This window comes from Gobio gobio, assembly GCF_949357685.1.
Source record: "Gobio gobio genome assembly, chromosome: 9".
Taxonomy (NCBI): domain Eukaryota; kingdom Metazoa; phylum Chordata; class Actinopteri; order Cypriniformes; family Gobionidae; genus Gobio; species Gobio gobio.
The window spans coordinates 7583211-7605469 of NC_137115.1; the positions used below are offsets into that span (position 1 = coordinate 7583211).

General features: G+C 39.0%; 1 protein-coding gene across 1 annotated transcript in view; it reads left to right on the forward strand.

Moving 5' to 3' along the window:
- sptbn4b (spectrin, beta, non-erythrocytic 4b) overlaps nucleotides 1-22259 on the forward strand; it is a gene marked incomplete at its 5' end in the record, with an annotated part of 127944 nt that overhangs the window by 76476 nt on the left and 29209 nt on the right. Inside the window, 3 exons of the mRNA XM_079825250.1 lie at nucleotides 8618-8881; nucleotides 20370-20594; nucleotides 20680-20769. Of these exons, the coding sequence (XP_079681376.1) occupies nucleotides 8618-8881; nucleotides 20370-20594; nucleotides 20680-20769 (579 nt within the window). The remainder of the gene's footprint in view (nucleotides 1-8617; nucleotides 8882-20369; nucleotides 20595-20679; nucleotides 20770-22259) is intronic.

Sequence of the window (22259 nt, forward strand, 5' to 3'; positions counted from 1 at the left end):
ACCTCTTAAAGGGATAGTTCACCCAAAAATTAAAATTCGGTCATCATTTACTCAATATTTTACTATGAAAGTCAATGTGGCCCATCAACTTTTTCGTTACCCACATTCTTCAAAATATCTTTTGTGTTTAGCAGAAGAAAGAAATTCACAGGTTTGGAACAACTTGAGGCTGAGTAAATGATGATGACAGAATTTTTGGGTGAAGTATCCCTTTTGAAATAGGTGGTTTTCGCAGCAATCCCACAGAAGAACCATTTTTGGTTCCCTAAAGAACCTTTCAGTGAACAGGTGTTAAAAGAGCCATTTTTTTCTTCGAACATTTTAATAGTCTAAAGAACTTTTTTCCACTATAAAGGATCTTTTCTACTGTAGAAATGTTCCATTGATGTTAAAGGCCAATAAAGAACTGTTATTTTTAATGCAGATGCAGTGCTGCTTTCCCATGCTCCAAAAACACCCAAAAAGCTGGATCTGGAAATGAATGGAAATCCAAAGTAAAACGTTTGGATGCTTTACAATCATGGGAATTTTGATTGTCAGGAAATGAAAGTCAAAATGCTAACGGTCTCAATTGTCATAAATAGGGCTTTACCTGTACAGTCTTGTTCTGTTCTGTTCTCACCTTCAGGCATACAGAACAATAAATATGTCTTTGAATCAATTTCTAATACCACAGATAATGTAACCTTTAGAGATCACTTGTCCTATTTCACAGCTCTCTTCTCACATAAAAAAAGGCTTTGCGGCAGCTGTTGCAATGTGACATGCATGACTGGGACAGACTCCCATCAGATTACACATATAGAGTGCCCTCCACTAATATCAGCACCCTTGGTAAACATGAGCAAAGGCAGCTGTGAAAATAAATCTGCATTGTTTACCATCTTTTGATCTTTCATTTAAAAATTCACAAAATTCGAACCTTTTATTGAAAGTGGGGGGAAACTCACATTATGAAATAATTGATTTTCTCTAGTTCACGTTGGCACCCAATTATTGCAACCCCCAAGATAACAGCTCTGAGTCTTCTTCTAGAATGCCTGATGAGTTTGGAGAACAGAGACCATTCCTTCACACAGGATCTCTCCGGATCCTTCAGAATCCCAGCTCTTCTCTTTAGTTCATCACTCATTTTCTACAGGGTTCAGGTCAGGGGACTGGGACGGCCATGCAGAAGCTTCATTTTGTGCTCAGTGACACATTTTTGTGTTGATTTTGATGTTTGTTATTCGGTCATTGTCCTGATGGAAGATCCAACCACGGCCCATTATAGGATTTCTAGCAGATGCGGTCAGGCTTTGATCTTTTGGTATCCATGATACCATGTATCTGAACAAGATATCCAGGGCCTCCAGCAAAAAATAGGCCCACAATTAAAGATCCAGCGGTATATTTAACCGTGGACATGGGGTACTTTTTATCCCTGTTTGCACCAAACCCATCTGGCGGTTTGCTGCCAAAAAGCTCTTTTTATAGTTTCATCTGACCACAGAACCAGGTCCTATTTGAAGCTCCAGTCGTGTCTGACAACAGAATATGCTGGAGTTTATTTCTGGATGAGCGAGGAGGATTTTTCTTGAAACCCTCCCAAATAACTTGTGCTGATGTAGCGGTTGTTTGATACGTTTTTTTTAGTCTTTCTGACCCCAAGACTCAACTAATCTCTGCAATTCTCCATCTGTGATCGTTGGAGAGTCTTTGTCCACTCAAACTCTCGTCCTCACCGTGTATTAGGACGATATAGACACATGTCCTCTTCCAGGCAGACCCCTAACATCTTTACTTGATTGGAACTTCTTAATTATTTCCCTGATGGTGGAAATGGGGATTTTCAATGCTTTAGCTGTTTTCTTACAGCCACTTTCTCTTTTGTGAAGCTCAACAATCTTTTGCTGCACATCAGAACTATATTCTTTGGTTTTACTCATTGTGATGAATGATTAAGGGAATTTGGCCTTTGTGTTTCCTCATATTTATACTGCTGATCAAAAGAATAAACAATGCAGATTTATTTTCACAGCTGCCTTTGCTCATATTTACCAGGGGTGCCCATATTAGTGGAGGGCACTGTACACTGAGGGACACTTAAAATGTAGAACTGCCAATACATGCATCTATACTGGATACAAATCTCATGTGATCACCTCCATGTTGATAAGTAGTAATCGAATAAAACAATTGTTTTAATGCAGTATGAGTAATTTATTTTCATTATGTAAGTCTGTATGAGCTAAATTTTGCCGTCATAGTCATCATTCTGGGTTAAGCTGTCATTTACATATTTTAAAAAACCGCATGAATATTTAATTAAATAAGCATTGTTTCATTTCGCAGTTGGGGCAGGACTCATAAAGGTGCTAACCTCTTTTAAAATGAGTAATGCAACTAAACGTTGCTTAATCCAGTAATGAAAATGTCTGAACTTTTTCATAAAGGTCAAGGGTTTAATTAACTCATTTTTCTGTATATTATGTAATTATGCTTTAATTAGATAACATATTGTTGACAGTACGCAGATTATTGGAGTATGTTTTACAAGAAATACAGGTTTAGTCTTCGTACTTCAAAATGTTGCGTTCAGTTCTGTTTTTACTTGCTGTTTCTTATGATTGTAATGTGAAATTTACTAGCAAATCCTGATTGAAAATAGTTTTTAAGTATATCCTACACCATTTTTTTCCACTTCATTGTGCATAGCTCCACACTTCCATCTCCCTCTATTTCCACAGTCACACACACACCTCAGATAGCCTGTGATGTCGTTGATTGGCTGACGGCGTGTGTGTGTGTGTGTGTGTGTGTGTGTGAGTGGGAAGCAGCCGGTCTGATTCCTGTGCTCATGGGCATCATTTCCATGGTCACTGCTGTATCGATGTACCAACCCCCTTCCCCCTCACCCAGTCCTGACAGAGAGGATGAATTATAATGGTTCACTGTGTTGGGGGAGGGACGCTACATGTCTGTGTATGTGTATGTGCATGTGCGTTTTAGGATCCCATGGTCTGTGTGGTGATTAGGTGGGGGAGGGACAATGTGTGTGTGAGGTGTACCAGTTTAGTCTGCGCTCATGCCAGCTTCTGTAGACCTTGGCACTGTCTGTAATATGGAAAAATGTTCCAAAAACTGCCTGTGCACAAAAGTATTTGTAATGAGTGAGATGGGAAAAAAACAAAGAAACAGTGAGATATAAATAGGTTTTTACATTTTCTACAGAAAATATGTGTGGTCCTTGACCTTGCCATCATAAAAGTTGTCACCATTGTGCTAGGCAGTTGTCAGGGCATTGCTATGTGGTTGGTTAGATGTTTTGAGTGTTTTTTTTAGCCTGTTACGGTGTGATTGCTCGGGTGTTCTGGTGGGAATTACAAGCCAGATCTCAAAGACCCCCTGTGGTGAAACCCCTGTGTTGTTTATGTCTATGTAGTGTTTTTAATATGCTTTAGACAAACCATGTGCAAATTCATAAGTCAACACTATTGCTGAGTAGCCTGGATGCCAGCCGAACTTAGCCCCGCCCACAACATTTGAGGTCGGGAAGTTCGGTCTGGACTTGATCCGTTGTGGAGCAACTATGCTATGAGCTGTTCGGACCAATTAAATTGTCAGGGCGGGCTTTATACGTTGATGGACAGATGATAAACAGTAACGTAAGAATTCACGTCACCAAAGAGCGATGTGGTTGAATTCGTTCTAATCCTAAATGGAGAACTTGTTTGTATTTGCATTCACCTTTACTATTTCTCTCAAAAATGATGATCGTGTTGGTAAGTACTCCGTGTATCCTTAAATTCTGTTTACAACACCGGCGAAGATCGTTTACACTCATCTTCTTCTTCTACTTCTTCTAGCGTGCGTGCAGTTGAGTTCTGTTGACAACTATGCGTCGCTCAACATACATCACTTACTCCGTTGCTCTGATTGGTTGTAGGTCTATCCAATTGAGTGCAGAGGCATTTTCTTTCCTGGTTCGGCTGAAACCAGTTGAAACACACCCCATAATCACAGCCCACTGGAGCAGTATCAGACTCATATTCTGACTAAAATCTGAGTATGACAACGTTAGGCTAATTGCTGAGTATTTTTGATGTCACAAACTACCTTAACCAATCACGTCAATGTGCAGACGGGCTTTAGCATACAGACTACTGGTACATCCGGGAACTTAACTGTTAATTTCGTCAACGCCTAGCCTAGAAATCTAGACGCACCCTAGCCCAGAAAATTGATTTTGCCGCGAGTGTAGCCTAGCAACTCTCGGTAGACCTGAGAGCTGGAAAAACCAAACTCTGGTCAGGCCAATCACAGCGTGTGTAGAGTTGGTGGGCGGGCTTAACAATGACGGCACGTCATGGCAGAGTTGCAGAGGTTTTGCGTGCTACTTGTAAACAAAGAAGCTGGCGAACAGCGTTCTTTTGAATCGGCTTTGGCCGCGACTCTGGAAGACTTGGAGTTTAGCTTTTCTTTGAGAAAAGAACAAAGAACGGCACTGAAGTCATTCTTAAGAAAAGAAGATATGTTCGAAGTTTTGCCGACTGGATACGGCGAAAGTCTATCAACTAATGTTAGCTCGGCTTCACCTTCTTCGCTCTGGTTGGTTGTGGCGCTCATGGCGCTATCCAATTGCATGCAGAGGGAATTTGAAAGACAACCGTTTATCCCGCCCCTCGGATTGAGCCCTGCCAATGGTGAGTTTCCAGACCCAACATCTTGATGTGGGTCTGGCTTGTCAGGCTAGTCAACGCCCCTTTTTTAGGGGAAAATAAACTAGACTTCCCATAGACTTCCATACAAAATAGTGGCACAAAACAACGTCCGTACAAAGCCGGCAGGCTTGAATAACTTAAGAAATCACTCAAATTAAACATGTCAAGTAATTATATGTCCACCTGCCTGCCAAGAGCGTGAAAGATATTTCATTCACTGGCTTATCTGGTGACTCGATGAGGTACATGTAAATGTCCGGGTAAGACACCTCTGGCCACTGGGTGGGGTTGTTATACTAATTTGACGGTGGGAGAATGAAGGGACATGTTTTTTAAATTGACCAAATTAAGTGTGTGGATGTATCTTTCACACTCTATGGCAGGCAGGGTGGACATATAATTACTTGACAGGTTTAATATTGGTGATTTCTTAAGTTATTCAAGCCTGCCGGCTGTGTACGGACGTTGTTTTGTGCCCCTATTTTGTATTAAAGTCTATGGGAGTCTAGTTTATTTTCCCCTAAAAGTGGGCGTGAATCTGTTCAGAGACATTCTATGACGTTGCGCCGGTTGTGCGTATAGAGACAGAGTGTATTTAGGCCACGCCCACCCGGGGGGGGGGGGGGGGGGCAATCCAACGCTCTCCATTGACTTTGCATTGCGTGAGGCTGCCTCTATGTCATTTCGGATTTATAACAAAAAACAGAACAATGTCTAAAAGCTGATATTTGACAAGGTGTACAGCAAACAAGCTAAAAAACACAGAAATACGTTTTTATAAGCTGTCCACCCAAAAAAACGAGCGTTTAACGAGACAAAAGTGGATACAGGCAATAAGACGTGAAGCTTCAGCAGGAAGAAAGGGTAAATTTTGGGATCCTGACACTCAGTATGTCTCAGTATGCCTATGTGTGCAGTAAACATTTTGTCACTGTTAAGTCAAATATCCAAATGTCAGTTTTATACATTATATTTCCTGTCGCTGATTACGTTCGGAATTCTCAAGTTCAATTGCCTGTATCCACTTTTTTTTCCTTAAACGCTTGTTTTTTGGATTAACAGTTTATAAAAACGTATGGGTTTTTTCGTTCTGTGTTTTTTAGCTTGTTTGCTGTACACCTTGTCACAAATCAGCTTTTATACATTGTTCTGTTTTTTGTTATAAGTCAGAAATGTCAAGGAGGCGCTTCACTCAATAAAAAGTCAATGGAGACGGTTTGATTGTTTTACCCCCCGATGGGCGTGGTCTTCAGATTATGACGCGTGTCGCTCTGTCTCTATATCATATAATTTAGCAACACATTCTTAGTTGTTTGATAATGTTGTCTAGCAAAAGGCTAATCATGTTAATCACCGTAATGTGTCTGACGTTGTAAAGAATGATACCGTTGTGCTCTGTTTACAACAGTAAAGTTCAGCGAGTGGGTCTCTGAGCTGGTGCGAGTGATTGGAGGCGGGGCTAATTTGCATATTCATATCCGTATACTAAATGAAGCACGAGTGTAGAGTTACATTCAAGCTATTTTAAATCATGGATTTTTTTCTTTTCAATGCTACTCACATATAGAGCTGAAAAAAACTCAACCTCAGTGTCCCCTTCCCGCTTAAGTCTCCGGCGTTATTATATGCAGTAGTTTTTTTAAAACTTACATTAAGCACACAATAAGTGCACATTCAATGATTTATAATATTTATGACAGTAATGATAATGGTAGTGGCAGTAACAGGTCTAAATGCCAGATGTACCTTCTTTAAAACTGTGTTCTGTTTGTATAGTTCTAACTTTTAAAGCTAAATGTGGAGCAGAGATGAGCATCTAGGAACAACTAGATTTCAGCAGTTTTATAATCTGTGTGATGGAGCATCTGCTCTCATTGTTAGATCAGATCTCTGTGTCCTGAGCTGATCTGAAGTGACGCAGGTGCAGTTTTCTTTTAGATATGATGAAATCCTGACCTGGCCAACTGTACTTGTGTGAATCACAGTCCTTGGCACTCTGTTAAACTGAGCTGTGATTATTGCGATGTGGTAATGACTAGTTCGTCTCTCAGAATTAGCCAGTGCTTTTTTCTTTTCTTTTTTTACAGATGTGCGGGTTTCTTTGTTAGAACATGTTGGCTTTCATGAGCTGCGTGTCTTGAGAGTGATTGGAATCTTTCGGTTTAATTGAACTGGTTAAATACACTGATTCGATTCATGGCTCGCCCAATTAACTATACATTTTTTTAGTCAAATACATATTGATTTAAAGGTGTTTCAAAGCATAGAGATTGTTTCAAAGCAGCTTTACAGAGATAACAAAATGATGAATTTTAGCTGAAGTTCAGTGTTGATTCAGTTCCGTTGTATCATCAATTATTAAATAAGTTCATTTCATCTATAAAGCAGTTCTGCAGAAAACAATGACATCATCCAGCAAGTGTTGATGTCATCGTGTGTGCAAGTGTTTAGTGCAAAACTACTACACCCTTGTGAAAAAAGTGTTTTAAATGTGCACATCAAATCTTAAAAGTATAGTTTAAAAAGACTGTACTCAAAGATAATATAATATTAATGAAATAAAAGGCCACTTAAGTGTGCTTAAGAAGAGTATATATTATCATGACTGTTTACACACACTTTTAAAAAGTACACTTTGTAATGATGTGAAATTATATTTTAAGTACATTTCAAATCATCATTTTAGTAATTGTTTTAGTAACACTTATTTTGATGTGCTGAATAAGATACATGTAAAGTACTTGATTATAATTTTAACTGTAGTGTATATTATTGACTAAATTAAACTTAATTACAAATGTATAGTTACAAATATATTTAATTACATGACATACAAGTTTCAATAGAATTTATATTAAATGTACTGTATATTTTTGTCAGTACATTCATATTTCTAAGACAATAGAAGTAATTATGAAATTGCATATTAAAGATGTACTTAAATACTACTCAAGTGGGTCAAAAAACAGTCTAAAGTTCAGCTAATTACATTTCAGCTTACATTTCATTTAAGCTATGATACATTTTTATGTAATTATAAAGAACATGCAATTGAGTGTCAGAAAACTTCACTTTGAACTTTATTCACTTTAGTCTTAAAGGCACAATATGTAAGATTTTTGGATTAAAATATCCAACAACCACTAGAACAGTGTTATACATTTTGTTGACTTGTGTACTTACATTATCCCAAATGTTTCCAAGAATGTTTAAATCCAGAGAAATAAGCCATTTTAACCAGGACACGGACTGTATCCGTGCGTCTCCTATCAATCACATCATACCCATGTTATCCTCGATTTCTGGTTTTATTTTGTAGAAATCATGGAAACACGAAGAGGCTTTAATATATTATGTTTTATTAGACAGGTGAGCAACTGTTTGGATGCATTCATCAACAGAAAACTAATCATTGTTATACAGCTCAACACAGTTAGACTTATTGTTTAAATCTGGTTTTCTTGATTTACCACGAGTGCCATGTTTTAACATGCCTAATATCGATCTAGCTCACTGCAGTGTGAACAAGTGTCTCATAGTAGCCGCCGAGTGAACGCACAGAGTAGCATTAAAACAACTCTCAACACTCAAATGTATCTAATTTGATAAAACAGCGCTGCGTTACCCCACATATGCATGAGCGGAAGAAGCGGAAACGCTCGTCTGTGGCAGAATAAAAGCGGAATCAAGGCGTCATCAAACTACGCCTTTGTTTTGAAAAAGTGACTTCTAGCGGCGAAAATGACATATTGTGCCTTTAACTATATTCTTTTAAATTTCCGTAACAAGTACTCTTTTTAAAAGTATGCTAAAGTGTGCTTCTTTGTAAAAGGGCAGTAGCATTTGGGAATCTTGTTTGTTATTTTTGCAGTCAGAAGTGACAGTTTTGAATATACTCTTCTCTGTGTTCTCAGGAGGGCCAGCGGTTAATGCAGGAGAAGCCGGAGCTGAGCGCGCTGGTGAAGAAGAAACTGGAGGAGATCCGTGAGTGCTGGCAGGATCTGGAGAGCACCACCCAAGCCAAAGCCCGGCAGCTGTTTGAGGCCAACCGGGCCGACCTGCTGGTGCAGAGCTACTCCAGCCTGGACCAACGGCTCCAGCAGCTCGAGGGACAGCTGGCACACGTGGACTACGGACAGGACTTGACCACTGTCAACAAGCAGCTGAAGAAACTACAGGTCTTGACTCCTCCTTCTTTTACAGGCCCATGCGTCAGCAGCTTTCAGTTTTCTCATAAGTGTTTAGCATCGAGATGAAGTTTCCTCCAGAGCTTGCTTTTATCAGATTGCTGGTTTCCAACATGCCGTTAATTTGCTCTTTATTTCTTTCCGATTCCTGTGCTGAAGACTTTTATTTTCTTTTCCACTGCTGCATTTACTGGTAATATGAGCCTCATCACTGTCCACCGTATGAGTGTATTTCATGTCGCTGGTGTGGCTCTCCTCTCTGACAGCATGCCATGGCTCTCAGCTGATCTGAGTTCAGTTTCAGCTCTGTCCCCACGTCACTCCACCCACATCACCATCAGCGGTATTGTAGCATCTTCATTTCGCTTTCATTATTTGCACACACCCTCTCTTTCTTTCATTTTGCCTTTTCTCTCTTTGAATTGCCATCAATCTTCACCAGAACATATTTCATATGTGCATCATATGCGGTCCTATGTGTGTATGGGAGTGTGTGGTTATATCTCCTATCCTTTTATACATCAGCATATTTCAAATGGTCACTAAAGAAACATATGCCTTCAGTAATATCTACTGAGCTCTTGTAGTTTGTTAGCTCTGTCTCTCCAGGTGTGCAGGTCAAAATTAAACATCTGTTAATCTAATTTTATCCTCTTTTTTTAAGGTTCAGTTGCGTATTTTATAATACTAGTAATAACTTAAAGTCATAGTCTCTTTTAGTTTGGTGTTAACTGTGCCTTAACTCAATGAATTGCTGCTTCTCATTTCAGAACAACAATAGTAGGTCACAAGTTTAAATCTCATTATTGTAATTATGAGAATTGATATATGAGTTTGGATTGGTCATTTACTCTAGTTCACTTCACTGTCTTCATTTATGTAACATCATACCCGAAAGGGGCATGTGGATCTTTTTCAGAAGTTTGGGATTGGAAAGATTTTTTTATGTTTTTTAAAAATAAGTCTCTTAAACTCACAAAGGCTGCATTTATTTGATCAAAAATTAAGTAAAACTGTTACATTGTAAAATATTCCTGTGATAGTAAAGCTGGATTTTCAGCATCATTACTCCAGTCTTCAGTGTCCCATGATCCTTCAGAAATTATTCAAATATAGTAATTTGGTGCTCTTATAAATATTATGTTGAAAACAGTTGTGCTGCTTATTATTTTTGTGGATACCGTGATCATTTTTTTAGAAGGTTAAACAAAAACAGCATTTATAGAAATCTTTTGTTGCATTATAAATGTCTTTACCGTGACTTTTGATCAATTTAATCTATCCCTGCCGAATAAAATGTATAATTTCTTTCCCCAGAAAAAAAAAAAAAAAAAAAAACTTACTGAACCCAAACTTTTGAACGGTAGTATACAGTTGCAAGAAAAAGTATGTGAACCGCTTGCAGAATCTGTGAAAATGTGAATCATTTAAAGTAAATAAGAGATCATACAAAATGCATGTTATTTTTTATTTAGTACTGTCCTGAATAAGATATTTTACATAAAAAATGTTTACATAAGTACACAAGACAAAAAATAACTGAATTTATTAAAACAACCCCATTCAATAGTTTATGAACCATTGGTTTTCAGGGCTGTGTGTCGTTCCCTGGATGATCCACGGCTGTTTTTTTGTTTTTGTGATGTTGTTCATGAGTCTCTTGTTTGTCCTGAGCAGTTAAACTGACCAATGCTCTTCAGAAAAATCCTCCAGGTCCTGCACATTCTTCAGTTTTCCAGCATCTTCTGCATATTTGAGCCCTCTCCAGCAGGGACTGTATGATTTTGAGATCCATCTTTTCACACTGAGGACAATCGAGGGACTCAAACACAACTACTAGAAAAGGTTGAAACATTCACTGATGCTCCAGAAGGAAACACACGACGCATTAAGAGCTGGGGGTGAAAACTTAGAGAAAACTTGGAGCATCAGTGAATGTTTGAACCTTTTTTAGTAGTTGTGTTTGAGTCCCTCAATTGTCCTCAGTGTGAAAAGATGGATTTCAAAATCATACAGTCCCTGCTGAAGAGCATTGGTCAGTTTAACTGCTCAGGACAAACAAGAGACTCATGAACAACCATCACAAAACAAAAAAACAGCCATGGATCATCCAGGGAACGACTCACAGCCCTGAAAATCAATGTAATTTGAATAAATTCAGCTATTTTTTGTCTTGTGGACTTTATGTAAAAAAAATTTTATGTTAAATATCTTATTCAGGACAGTACTAAATAAAAAATTAAAGCTGCGAGCAGCGATGACGGGCCCAAGCCGGTGGCACCGCCACGCCGGTGGCATCAGCTTAACTGTGCACGGCAGGCAATAGGCATTTAAAATGGGAAAACATAAAAGGACTATGTCAAAGTCATCTGAATTCACCACATTAACTGCAGCAGTTGGTGCTGCTATGACCACAAACCACAACAGCCACATCTATGAGATCAATTAAATTTATATGAATTTCATGTCAGATTATGTCAAAGGTCAAATTGGAATGAGTTCAGAATACCATTCGAATGCTGATGTTGTTTTATTCTAACACTTCTCTTCATGTGTTTTTGAGCTACCTTAGCTACCGTTTGTGCACCAATCTTATGCACCATAAAACATGCTTTAATTTCAATATGGGTGGTCCAATAAATTCTTTTTAATAAAAAATGTATAAATGGAGCCAAATCACAGAAACTGCAAAGATGATTTTAATATCAGTGTCAGGTAAGAGTAAGATGCGTGTCTACATTTTATGGAAGTTTATTATAAATAGCCACTTTTATAAAATCATGTGAAATTTATGTTTTAATACATTTATATTATATCAGTAAATAATTAATTTAAAGACATGTGCATCATACGTGATCTTGGCAAACACATCACATGACGTTTTTATTTTAAGTGATAGTTATTTGTGATAGCCTATATGAAAGGGTTAAATTATGATCAAAAGAGAAAGGCACACACACACACACAATGATAGAGTGAGAGTGAGGGGGAGGGGAAGGACTGAGAGAAAGGCACACACACAAACTCACAGGGTGAGAGAGAGACCCCCCCCACACACACACACACAGATAGAGAGGGGGAAGGGGAAAGACAGGCAGATGGCATTCCATAGACTTAATGGTTTGTATACTGTAAAAACTGTACATTCTATCCCCCTACACTACCCCTAAGCCTACATATCACACACACACACACACACTACCCCTAAACCTACCATCACAGAAAACATTCTGCATTTTTACATTTTTATTAAAAAATTGTTTAGTATGCTGTTAAAGCTATTTTTATTTACGGGGACACATGAAATGTCTTCATAAACCATGATTATGTTGTAATAAACACCCCTCCAACACACGCATTTCTGAGGCTTTGCCCATTTCCACTGACTGACATCTCTGATGTGTGTGTTGAGTTTCAAGCAATTTCAAGCATGCTAAGAGAAATTATACAAATATTCACGTTCAAACCAAAATATCTGACTTCCTGTTGGTCAGAGCTAATGACTGTAAAGTAAAAAATTAACTAATTAATCACATTTTTTTCTGTAATTAATCACGATTAATCGCAAGTTTTTAATATTTTAAGTTTGTAATATTTTGATATTGTAATAATTTCAGTTACTCTCCAAATTAATTTAGAAACAATTTAAAGACAGCATATTGTAAATATGTGTTGTATTGTCATTTTTTATGAATGAAGGCCAGTATCACTGATACTAAATTCTCTATGAAACATTAATGACGTTACATTGCAGTATAACTGAAAGCTCCCAATTTCAACATTTATTAGTCTTTAAAAAACAACTTTTAATTTAAGTGAACTTAAAAAAATCTTTACATAAACCCAAAATAATAAATGTTATATTTACCCATGGCCTTCCCTGTTATACAGAAATGTAATAGTTATCAAACCTTCCTTAACTGCATAAATAATAAATGAAATATAGATGAATCATCATTAAAGCTACAATTTTCTCTGTTCCCGTTGTTCTTTGATGAACATTAATGACAGGCTGACTCCACAAAATGACTCTAATTTGCCTCTTTGAAAAATAATTCTCTAATTTAACCTTATTACTATACTAATTGTAATATAAATAATACAAATATTAGAAGAAAAATATTTTAAGTGGTCATTATTGACAATAAATATTGCACAACTAGTATTTAGTACCAAAAGATCTCCTCAAAATATTCAATAAATATTATTGAACTAAAATATAGAACATTTATTTAATTGAAAAATAGTTAAGGTGTATGGTCACATTTGACCATCAATTAGTATGAGTATGACCAATTAGTATGGAATACCTGAAGGCTAAGTACAATAAAAAACATTAACATTAATGTTAACATTGTTGCATTACTCTCCATTATAAAACGATCCTGTATGGTTGATGTAATAATCAATGCACACTATGCTGTACTGTTTACCAAAACTTGCTGCAAACCCCTGTAAAGTGGAGCTGTTGTGTATCAAGCCATTCAAATGTATTGACACAGCGCTAGAAGTATTGAGATTTCTGTGAAGCACGACTGCGCGCGCCGCCGGGAGATGATAGAGCATGTCGCAACTCCGTATGGTTTTTCAACACTCTGGCTTTAACTGTTATGCCATATTAGCGCCAAAACGCTATTTATTGTTTGAATTTCGCATTAAAACTTTAAAAAATGTAAAAGCTTAGACATTGTTTAATATCAAAAGCAGGTTTGGCAATTTGGCGTGAGATTAAGTTGGGCAGCGTGAGAGCGTGAGACAGAGCCTGAAAGCGTGAGTGTCACGCCAAATGCGTGAGAGTTGGCAACCCTAGGCAAAAGAGAACTCGATGTGAGCAGGAAACTGACGCGAGTCTATCTATGCATCGAGTGTGTGTGTGTGTGTGTGTGTGTGTGTGTGTGTGTGTGTGTGTGTGTGTGTGTCAGTGTCCCTTGAATAGCTGACATGAGACGCATCCACACAGACAGGACACTGACACACACACATACACATACACACACACAGACAGGACACACACACACACACACACACACACACACACACACACACAGACAGGACACTAACACACACAGAGACAGGACACTGGCATACAGCGCACTCTCTTATGTCATGTCGCGCTTGGAAGCATTTACATGAATAGGAGCGTGATCATGTAACGCTAAGCAAAAATGGATATAAAAACGGACGCTGTGTTATTTGCGTTAAATATTTTTAATGCGTTAAGCTTCCGTTTCACGTTGACCGAGTTTGGTGGAGATTGAATAAATCACCTACGAGGAGAACGTAAAAACTCAGACCCTGAATTATACAAATATTCACGTTCAAACAAAAACTTTCTGTGAAAAAAAGACACTTATAAACAGACACTTGTAGAAAATAATGTGAATTTTTTTTAAAAATAAATTTGAACTATGTCAGTAAATAATGAATTTAAAGACAAATGTGTCAAAAGTGATCTTTGCAAACACAGCACATGACCTTCTGTAAAGCACATGTATAGTAAACACACTCACACTCCTCTGTTTTAAAAAAAGAGTTCTGTCTGAATGAGTACATGAAATCACGGCTGTCAGATGATAAGAATTGTAACTCAAATGTGATTTAGAAAATGAGTCCTGTAGTGATATAGTGTCATAGTTCATGTCCACATTAACCACTACGTTGTAATACCAATACCCATGTCCTCATAAATCACATAAGCAAGCACAGAGAGAGAGAGAGAGAGAGAGAGAGAGAGAAAGGGAGTTTCAAAAATAATACAACACTGCCCCCTTTTGGTGATAGAGGGGAGGGCACACAAACAGCCAAAAACATTATTAAACTTTGACATGTTGCCATGGCAGCATTATTTGAAATATCAGGAATTCATTCATATGTCTCTATCTGTCATGTTTTCACATTATACTGATGAAGTTTGAAGTCAATCGTGTGAAAATAAGATGGTGATTCAAAGCATTTTTGAAAGTGACACACTTCCTGCTGCCAGTTGGTGGCGCTATAACTTTGACTCACAAAAGTCATATCCATGTGATCGGCCTCTTACAACGAACACACAGCTGAAGTTTCATCCAAATCAGTCAATGTTTGCACAAGTTATTACACACTTCCTGTTTACCTTTTCTCGCCATAAATTCGTTGCTTCGCCACGGCCAAACCGTTTAAGATATCAAAAATCCGTTCGCAATTTAGCATCCTCTGTGTCTTGACTTCATGCTGACCGAGTTTGGCACTGATTGAAACAATGGCCTCGGAGGAGTATATTAAATTCCAGAGCATGTGTTTTCAGAACAACCCATATTAGCTCACTTCCTGTTGGGCTGACACGTAACTTAGAGCACGAAAGTTGTTTGGCCCGATGAGGTCTACATGTGTACCGAGTTTCATACATGTACGTGCAAGTGTGTTTGATAAATAGACCAAGTTTTCAGACACCACTTTAGGGGGCGCTGTCGAGCCCCCCTGCCACGCCCGGGTACCAGCTTCAGCCCGGCTCTGATGGCCGCGCATTCCGATGTGTGTGCTAAGTTTCAAGAGTTTTTGAGCATGGTAAGGGCCCCAAAAGTGCCCGAGAAGTCGATAAAATAATAATAATAATAATAATAATAATAATTAAAGCTGCGAGCAGCGATGACGGGCCCAAGCCGGTGGCACCGCCACGCCGGTGGCATCAGCTTAACTGTGCACGGCAGGCAATATGCATTTAAACAGGAGAATATTTTAGAATCGCTCGAATATGCCACATTTACCGCAGCAACTGGTGCCACTATCACCACAAGCCACACCCATGATGTAATTTAAATCTAGATTAATTTTAATGTCATAGGATAAAATAAATAAAAGTTATATTTTCCTGCTCAAAATTTTGTAAGTCCAGAAGGCCAGTATTTAATTCAAGGTGTTTATAGTTCTTTTTTACTTATTCACACTAAAGTGATAGTTTTTTGTGATAGTCTATGATACGAAAGGGGTAAATTATCATTCCGAGAGAGAAAGGCACACACACAAACTCACAGGGTGAGAGAGACACCCCCCCCCCCCCCCCCACACCACACACACACGTGCGCGCACACACTCAAACACACACACACACCCAGGGTGAGCCTGAGAGTGAGGGGGGAGGGGAAGGACTGAGAGAGAGGCAATCTGCACATTGAACAAGATTCACAAGATTTTAACAACAAAAAGAAATAAAATCTAAATGGTGGGAGAAAGTTTTTTTTATTTCACTCTCTGAAAATATGTTGAATATATTTGAAATCAATATGTGTGGTCCAATATAAAAAATAAATAGAGAAAGTCACACACACACACACACACACACACACACACACACACACACACACACACACACACACACACACACACACACACACACACACACACACACACACACACACACACACACACACACACACACACACACACACACACACACACACAATGATAGAGGGAGAGTGAGGGGGGAGGGGAAGGACTGAGAGAAAGGCACACACACATACTCACAGGGTGAGAGAGAGACCCCCCCCCCCCTCCACACACACACACACACACACACACACACACACACACACACACACACACACACACACACACACACACACACACACACACACAGAGAGAGTAATAGAGAGGGGGAAGGGGAAAGACAGGCAGAGGGCATTCCATAGACTTAATGGTTTTTATACTGTACAAACTGTAAATTCTATCCCCCTACACTACCCCTAAGCCTACATATCACACACACACACACACACACACACACACACACACACACACACACACTACCCCTAAACCTACCATCACAGAAAACATTCTGCATTTTTACATTTTTATTAAAACATTGTTTAGTATGCTTTTAAAGCTATTTTGATTTATGGGGACACATGAAATGTCTTCATAAACCATGATTATGTTGTAATAAACACCCCTCCAACACACCCATTTCTGAGGCTTTGCCCATTTAACAAAAACACGTTTGTTTTTGTGAAATGTGAGGACATTCCATAGGCGTAATGGTTTTTATACCGTACAAACCGTATTTTCTATCCCCTTACACTGCCCCTGCCCCTAAACCTAACCCTCACAGGAGACTGTGCAGTTCACTTTCTGTGAAAAAAACTTGTTCTGTGTGATTTATAAGCATTTTGAAAAGTGAGGACATGGGGAACGTCCTCATATTTCACCCTCTTTTTGTAATACCTATGTCATACCAATGTCATTATACACATTTGTGTCCTGATATTTAACAAAAACATGCCCACACACACACACACACACACACACACACACACACACACACACACACACACACACACACACACACACACACACACACACACACACACACACACACACACTGCCCCTAAACCTAACCCTCACAGGAGACTGTGCAGTTCACTTTCTGTGAAAAAAAACTTGTTCTGTGTGATTTATAAGCATTTTGAAAAGTGAGGACATGGGGAACGTCCTCATATTTCACCCTCTTTTTGTAATACCTATGTCATACCAATGTCATTATACACATTTGTGTCCTGATATTTAACAAAAACATGCCCACACACACACACACACACACACACACACACACACACACACACACACACACACACACACACAGAGAGAGAGAAACAAGTTTTTTTTTATCCTGCTTCAAAACTAACACAATGCTGCCATCTTGTGTTCATTGAGGGAAGGGCAGCACACACGGGCACAATACATTATACAAAGAAATATTTATAAAATATATATATATTCATCTGAAAAATAGTACAGTCATTTTAAATTAATCTAAGTTCAATTACCAAACATACAATCTTAATTTAATTTAAATCAAAATATTATTTTACAAGATATGAGACAATTACTGTTCCCCTTTTTTTGTCCTTATTTAATCCCTCGCCATGGCAACACCGTTTGAGATATCCAATATTCGTTCGCATTTAAGCATCTTCCGTATCTTTGTTTCATGTTGACCGAGTTTGGTGGAGATTGAATAAATCGCCTACGAGGAGAACGTAAAAACTCAGACCCTGAATTACATAAATATTCACCTTAAAACCAAAATATCTGACTTCCTGTTGGTCGGAGCTAATGACTGTAAATTAGAAAGTTGTCCGGCTCGAAGAGAACAATATATGTACCGAGTTTGGTGACTCAAGATAAAACTAACCCCCCCACTTTTGTCAAAAGGTGGCGCTAGAGAGCCCCTCATCCCCGCCCGTTTCTGAGGCTTTGTCCATGTGTACTGACTGACATCTCTGATGTGTGTGTTGAGTTTCAAGCAGTTTCAAGCAATTTCAAGCATGCTAAGAGCCTCAGAACAACACTGCTACCTTTTAGTGAGGGGAGGGCAGACAGAGAATAAATATTCAGAAGAAATATATTAAATAAAATAAATATATTGATCTGAAAAATAGTATGATTATTTTAAAGCTATTTGGTTACATTTTAATAAAACATTGTTTTAGTATGTTTTTAAACACACACACATACACGTTGTAATACCAGTGTAATACCCATGTCATTATACAAATTTGTGTCCTCATAAATCACAAACAAGAGAGAGAGAGAGAGAGAGAGAGAGAGAGAGAAACAAGTTTTTTTTATCCTGCTTCAAAACTAATACAATGCTGCCATCTTGTGTTCATTGAGGGGAGAGCAGCAGACACAGAGAATTTCTGTTCCCCTTTTTTGTCCTTATTTAATCCCTTGCCATGGAAACACCGTTTGAGATATCCAATATCCGTTCACATTTTAGCATCTTCAGTATCTTTGTTTCATGTTGACCGAGTTTGGTGGAGATTGAATAAAACGCCTACGAGGAGAACGTAAAAACTCAGACCCCGATTTAACCAAAAATTTACCTTCAAACCAAAATATCTGACTTCCTGTTGGTCGGAGCTAATGACTGTAAATTAGAAAGTTGTCCGGCTCGATGAGGTCAATATATATACTGAGTTTGGTGATTGTAGATGAAACGAAGCCCTTCACTTTTGTCAAAAGGTGGCGCTAGAGAGCCCCTCATCCCCGCCCGTTTCTGAGGCTTTGCCCATGTGTACTGACTGACATCTCTGATGTGTGTGTTGAGTTTCAAGCAGTTTCAAGCAATTTCAAGCATGCTAAGAGCCTCAGAACAGCCAAAAGATTATTAAACTTTGACACGTTGCCATGGCAACAGTATTTGAAATTTCAGGAATCCATTTCATACGTCTCTATCTGTCATGTTTTCACATTATACTGATGAAGTTTGAAATAAATCTGGTGAAAATAAGATGGTGATTCAAAGCATTTTTGAAAGTGACACACTTCCTGCTGCCAGTTGGTGGCGCTATAACTTTGACTCACAAAAGTCATATCTATGTGATCGGCTTCTTATAACAAACACACAGCTGAAGTTTCATCCAAACCAGTCAATGTTTGCACAAGTTATAACACACTTCCTGTTTCCCTTTTCTCGCCATAAATTCGTTGCATCGCCACGGCCAGACTTTTCGAGATATCAAAAATCTGCTCGCAATTTAGCATCCTGAATATGTTCACGTAATGCTGACCGAGTTTGGCGATGATCGAAACAATGGCCTCGGAGGAGTATATTAAATTCCAGAGCATGCGTTTTCCGAACAACCCATAATAGCTCACTTCCTGTTGGGCTGACACATAACTATGAGCACGAAAGTTGTTCGGCCCGATGAGATCTAAATGTGTACCAAGTTTCATACATGTACGTGCAAGTGTGTTTGATATATGGACCAAGTTTTCAGACCCCACTTTAGGGGGCGCTGTCGAGCCCCCCTGCCACGCCCGGGTACCAGCTTCAGCCCGGCTCTGATGGCCGCGGATTCCGACGTGTGTGCAAAGTTTCAAGAGTTTTCGAGCATGTTAAGTGCCCCAAAAGTACCCGAGAAGTCGAAAAAAAAAATAAAAAAAAAAACAAAGAATAATCCTTAGGGGAACAATAGGGCTCTGCGCCCTTTGGGCTTGGGCCCTAATAAGAAACAGAGGAAGAACAATAGGGCTCTGCGCCCTTTCAGGGCTTGGGCCCTAATAACACATTTTGTATCCCTCATACCTCTTATGTTGTTAAAATTATTCACATTTCCACAGATTCTGCAAGCAGTTCACATACCTTTTTCTTGCTACTGTATGTGCTGAAAATATCTTTGGTATCACACCTAGTTTGCAATTTTCAATGACTTCCACTTTTTACAAGCACATTTTACCTTTAATAAGCCAGCACGTTTTCTTTGGAAGTTTGAAAGGTTTATGATGATGTCATAACTCACTTCCTGTCTCCTCTTGTCTTTCTGGTGTTCTTCCTCTCCTCTTTCCCACTATCTATATTGTCATAATGTTGAACTGTGTATTTCTCTGTCCCTCTCTCTTGGATGTCCACTTTGTTCTCCTGACTTTCTTTCCTGTTCTACACCTCAGCCGTTGCTCATTCATCATGTTCACTCCTCTTCCACCTCTCTCTTGCCTACAGACGATGGAGTGTCATATGGAGGAGTGGTATAAAGAGGTTGGAGACCTGCAGGCCCAGGCGGCTTCCATCCCTCAACAGGGGGAGGTGATGGAAAAGGTGTCCGAGAAACAAGTCGGTGTGGAAACGCGGATTGTACGACTGATTGAGCCTCTGAAAGAGAGACGTCGTATCCTGCTGGCCTCTAAAGAAGTGCACCAAGTTGGACGTGACCTTGAGGATGAAATTGTGAGTATAACAATCTCATTATTACAACCATTAGCTTTTATATATTTTGATATTTTCAACATATCATGTACGTGTTTGTCCGCAGTTGTGGATACAAGAGCATCTTCCAATGGCCACTTCTCAGGAAAATGGGACAAGTTTACAAGCTGTACAGCAACTCATGAAGAAGAATCAAGTAAGACAACATCAAAATCTCTATCGGTCTGATAACAGCTTAGATGATGCCAGTTAAGGCTAGTCTAGCTGGTTGACTTGAAGCTGATGACTTTTGGCCAGATTGTTGCCCCAATTTTCAGTCTGAACTCAATACTAGTTATCAAAAGTCAGAGCCAGTCTGCAGATTTTAGGCAGTCGAAGTTGACAGATTTCATAGAAAATCGCATAGTGTATGATGGCCACAGACTCCAGCCGGAGGAGATCAAACATGTTTGATACTTTGAGCTGATTTCAAAACCCATTGTTTTATTTGTCATGTCTCCTAGTAATGAAGCACATGCTTCTGTGTGAGTTTGGCCCTGTTTACACCCGGCATTAAGAAGTGTTTTCATCAATCCGATCACAAGTGCTAAATACAAGTGTAAACAGACTCTAAGGGTGTGTTCACACTTGGCATGTTTGGTTTGATTAAAACGAACCCTGGAGCGATTGCTCTGTAAGTGCGGTTCATTTGAATAAGTGTGAACGCTGCCATCTGAACCCTGGTGTACACCAAACAAGTGAACTGAGATCGCTGAAAAGACGGGTCTCGTCCGCTTCCAAACAAACTCTGGTGCGATTTAAATGAAATATGAATGCAACACGGATCAAAGATATGTAAACGAACCAAAAACAGGACATAAAAAGGACCCTAAAAAGGACAGAATGCTCAAGCATACCTGTTTTTTCTCATCATGGTCGTGATGTTGCTGCAGCAGATCTTTGTTTGTGTGTGTGACGGAGGGCTCCCTGCCGCTGTTTTGACTCCTTCACACATTTTATAAGTTCTTCTTGAGTTCAAAATACCATCATATGCCACATACAACAAGCAAACGGAGCCCAGCACACAGCGTTGTTTAGGATGTTCGGTAAGTTCCACTGCGAAATGTATGTAATAAAAGCTGACTTTGGTTCGATATCTTTAGGTTCAATGTTAAAATGCCAATGTGAACGCTAAGCGGACCAGGACCCGGACCAAACAAGCCAAGCAATCCGAACTATAAGTGTGAACACACATCCTAAAATGTTTTGAGCTTTGAGCTTTGAATGTTCGACCACTTCCAGAGGTAGTCCATAGTGTAAAAATGTGGTCATGTGGTCAAAGGCATTTGAAAAGCCACAAAAGATGTGTAATGCGTAAACATTATGGGAAGTGCACTTGCCAGACAGGATTTAAACTTTGTCGACTGAAGACCTAAGTCATTTGAAGATGAAAAAAGTATCAAGCACAATGTTCTCTCATCATTCCTGATTTCTAACACACACACACAGCGTTCAGTGTGGTCTTGCGGCTGTCAGAGCAGAAACGAAAGCTGATTGTTTTCCAGCGCCTTCTTTCGCATTCATATGTAAATTGTGCAATTGTGTATATTGTCCATTAGATTGAAAGATATGAAAAAGCCCATTTAACCACCCATAGACCCTCCCCTCGAAGAAATCAGGACAGAAGTGTTTGAAAGTGGACAAAAG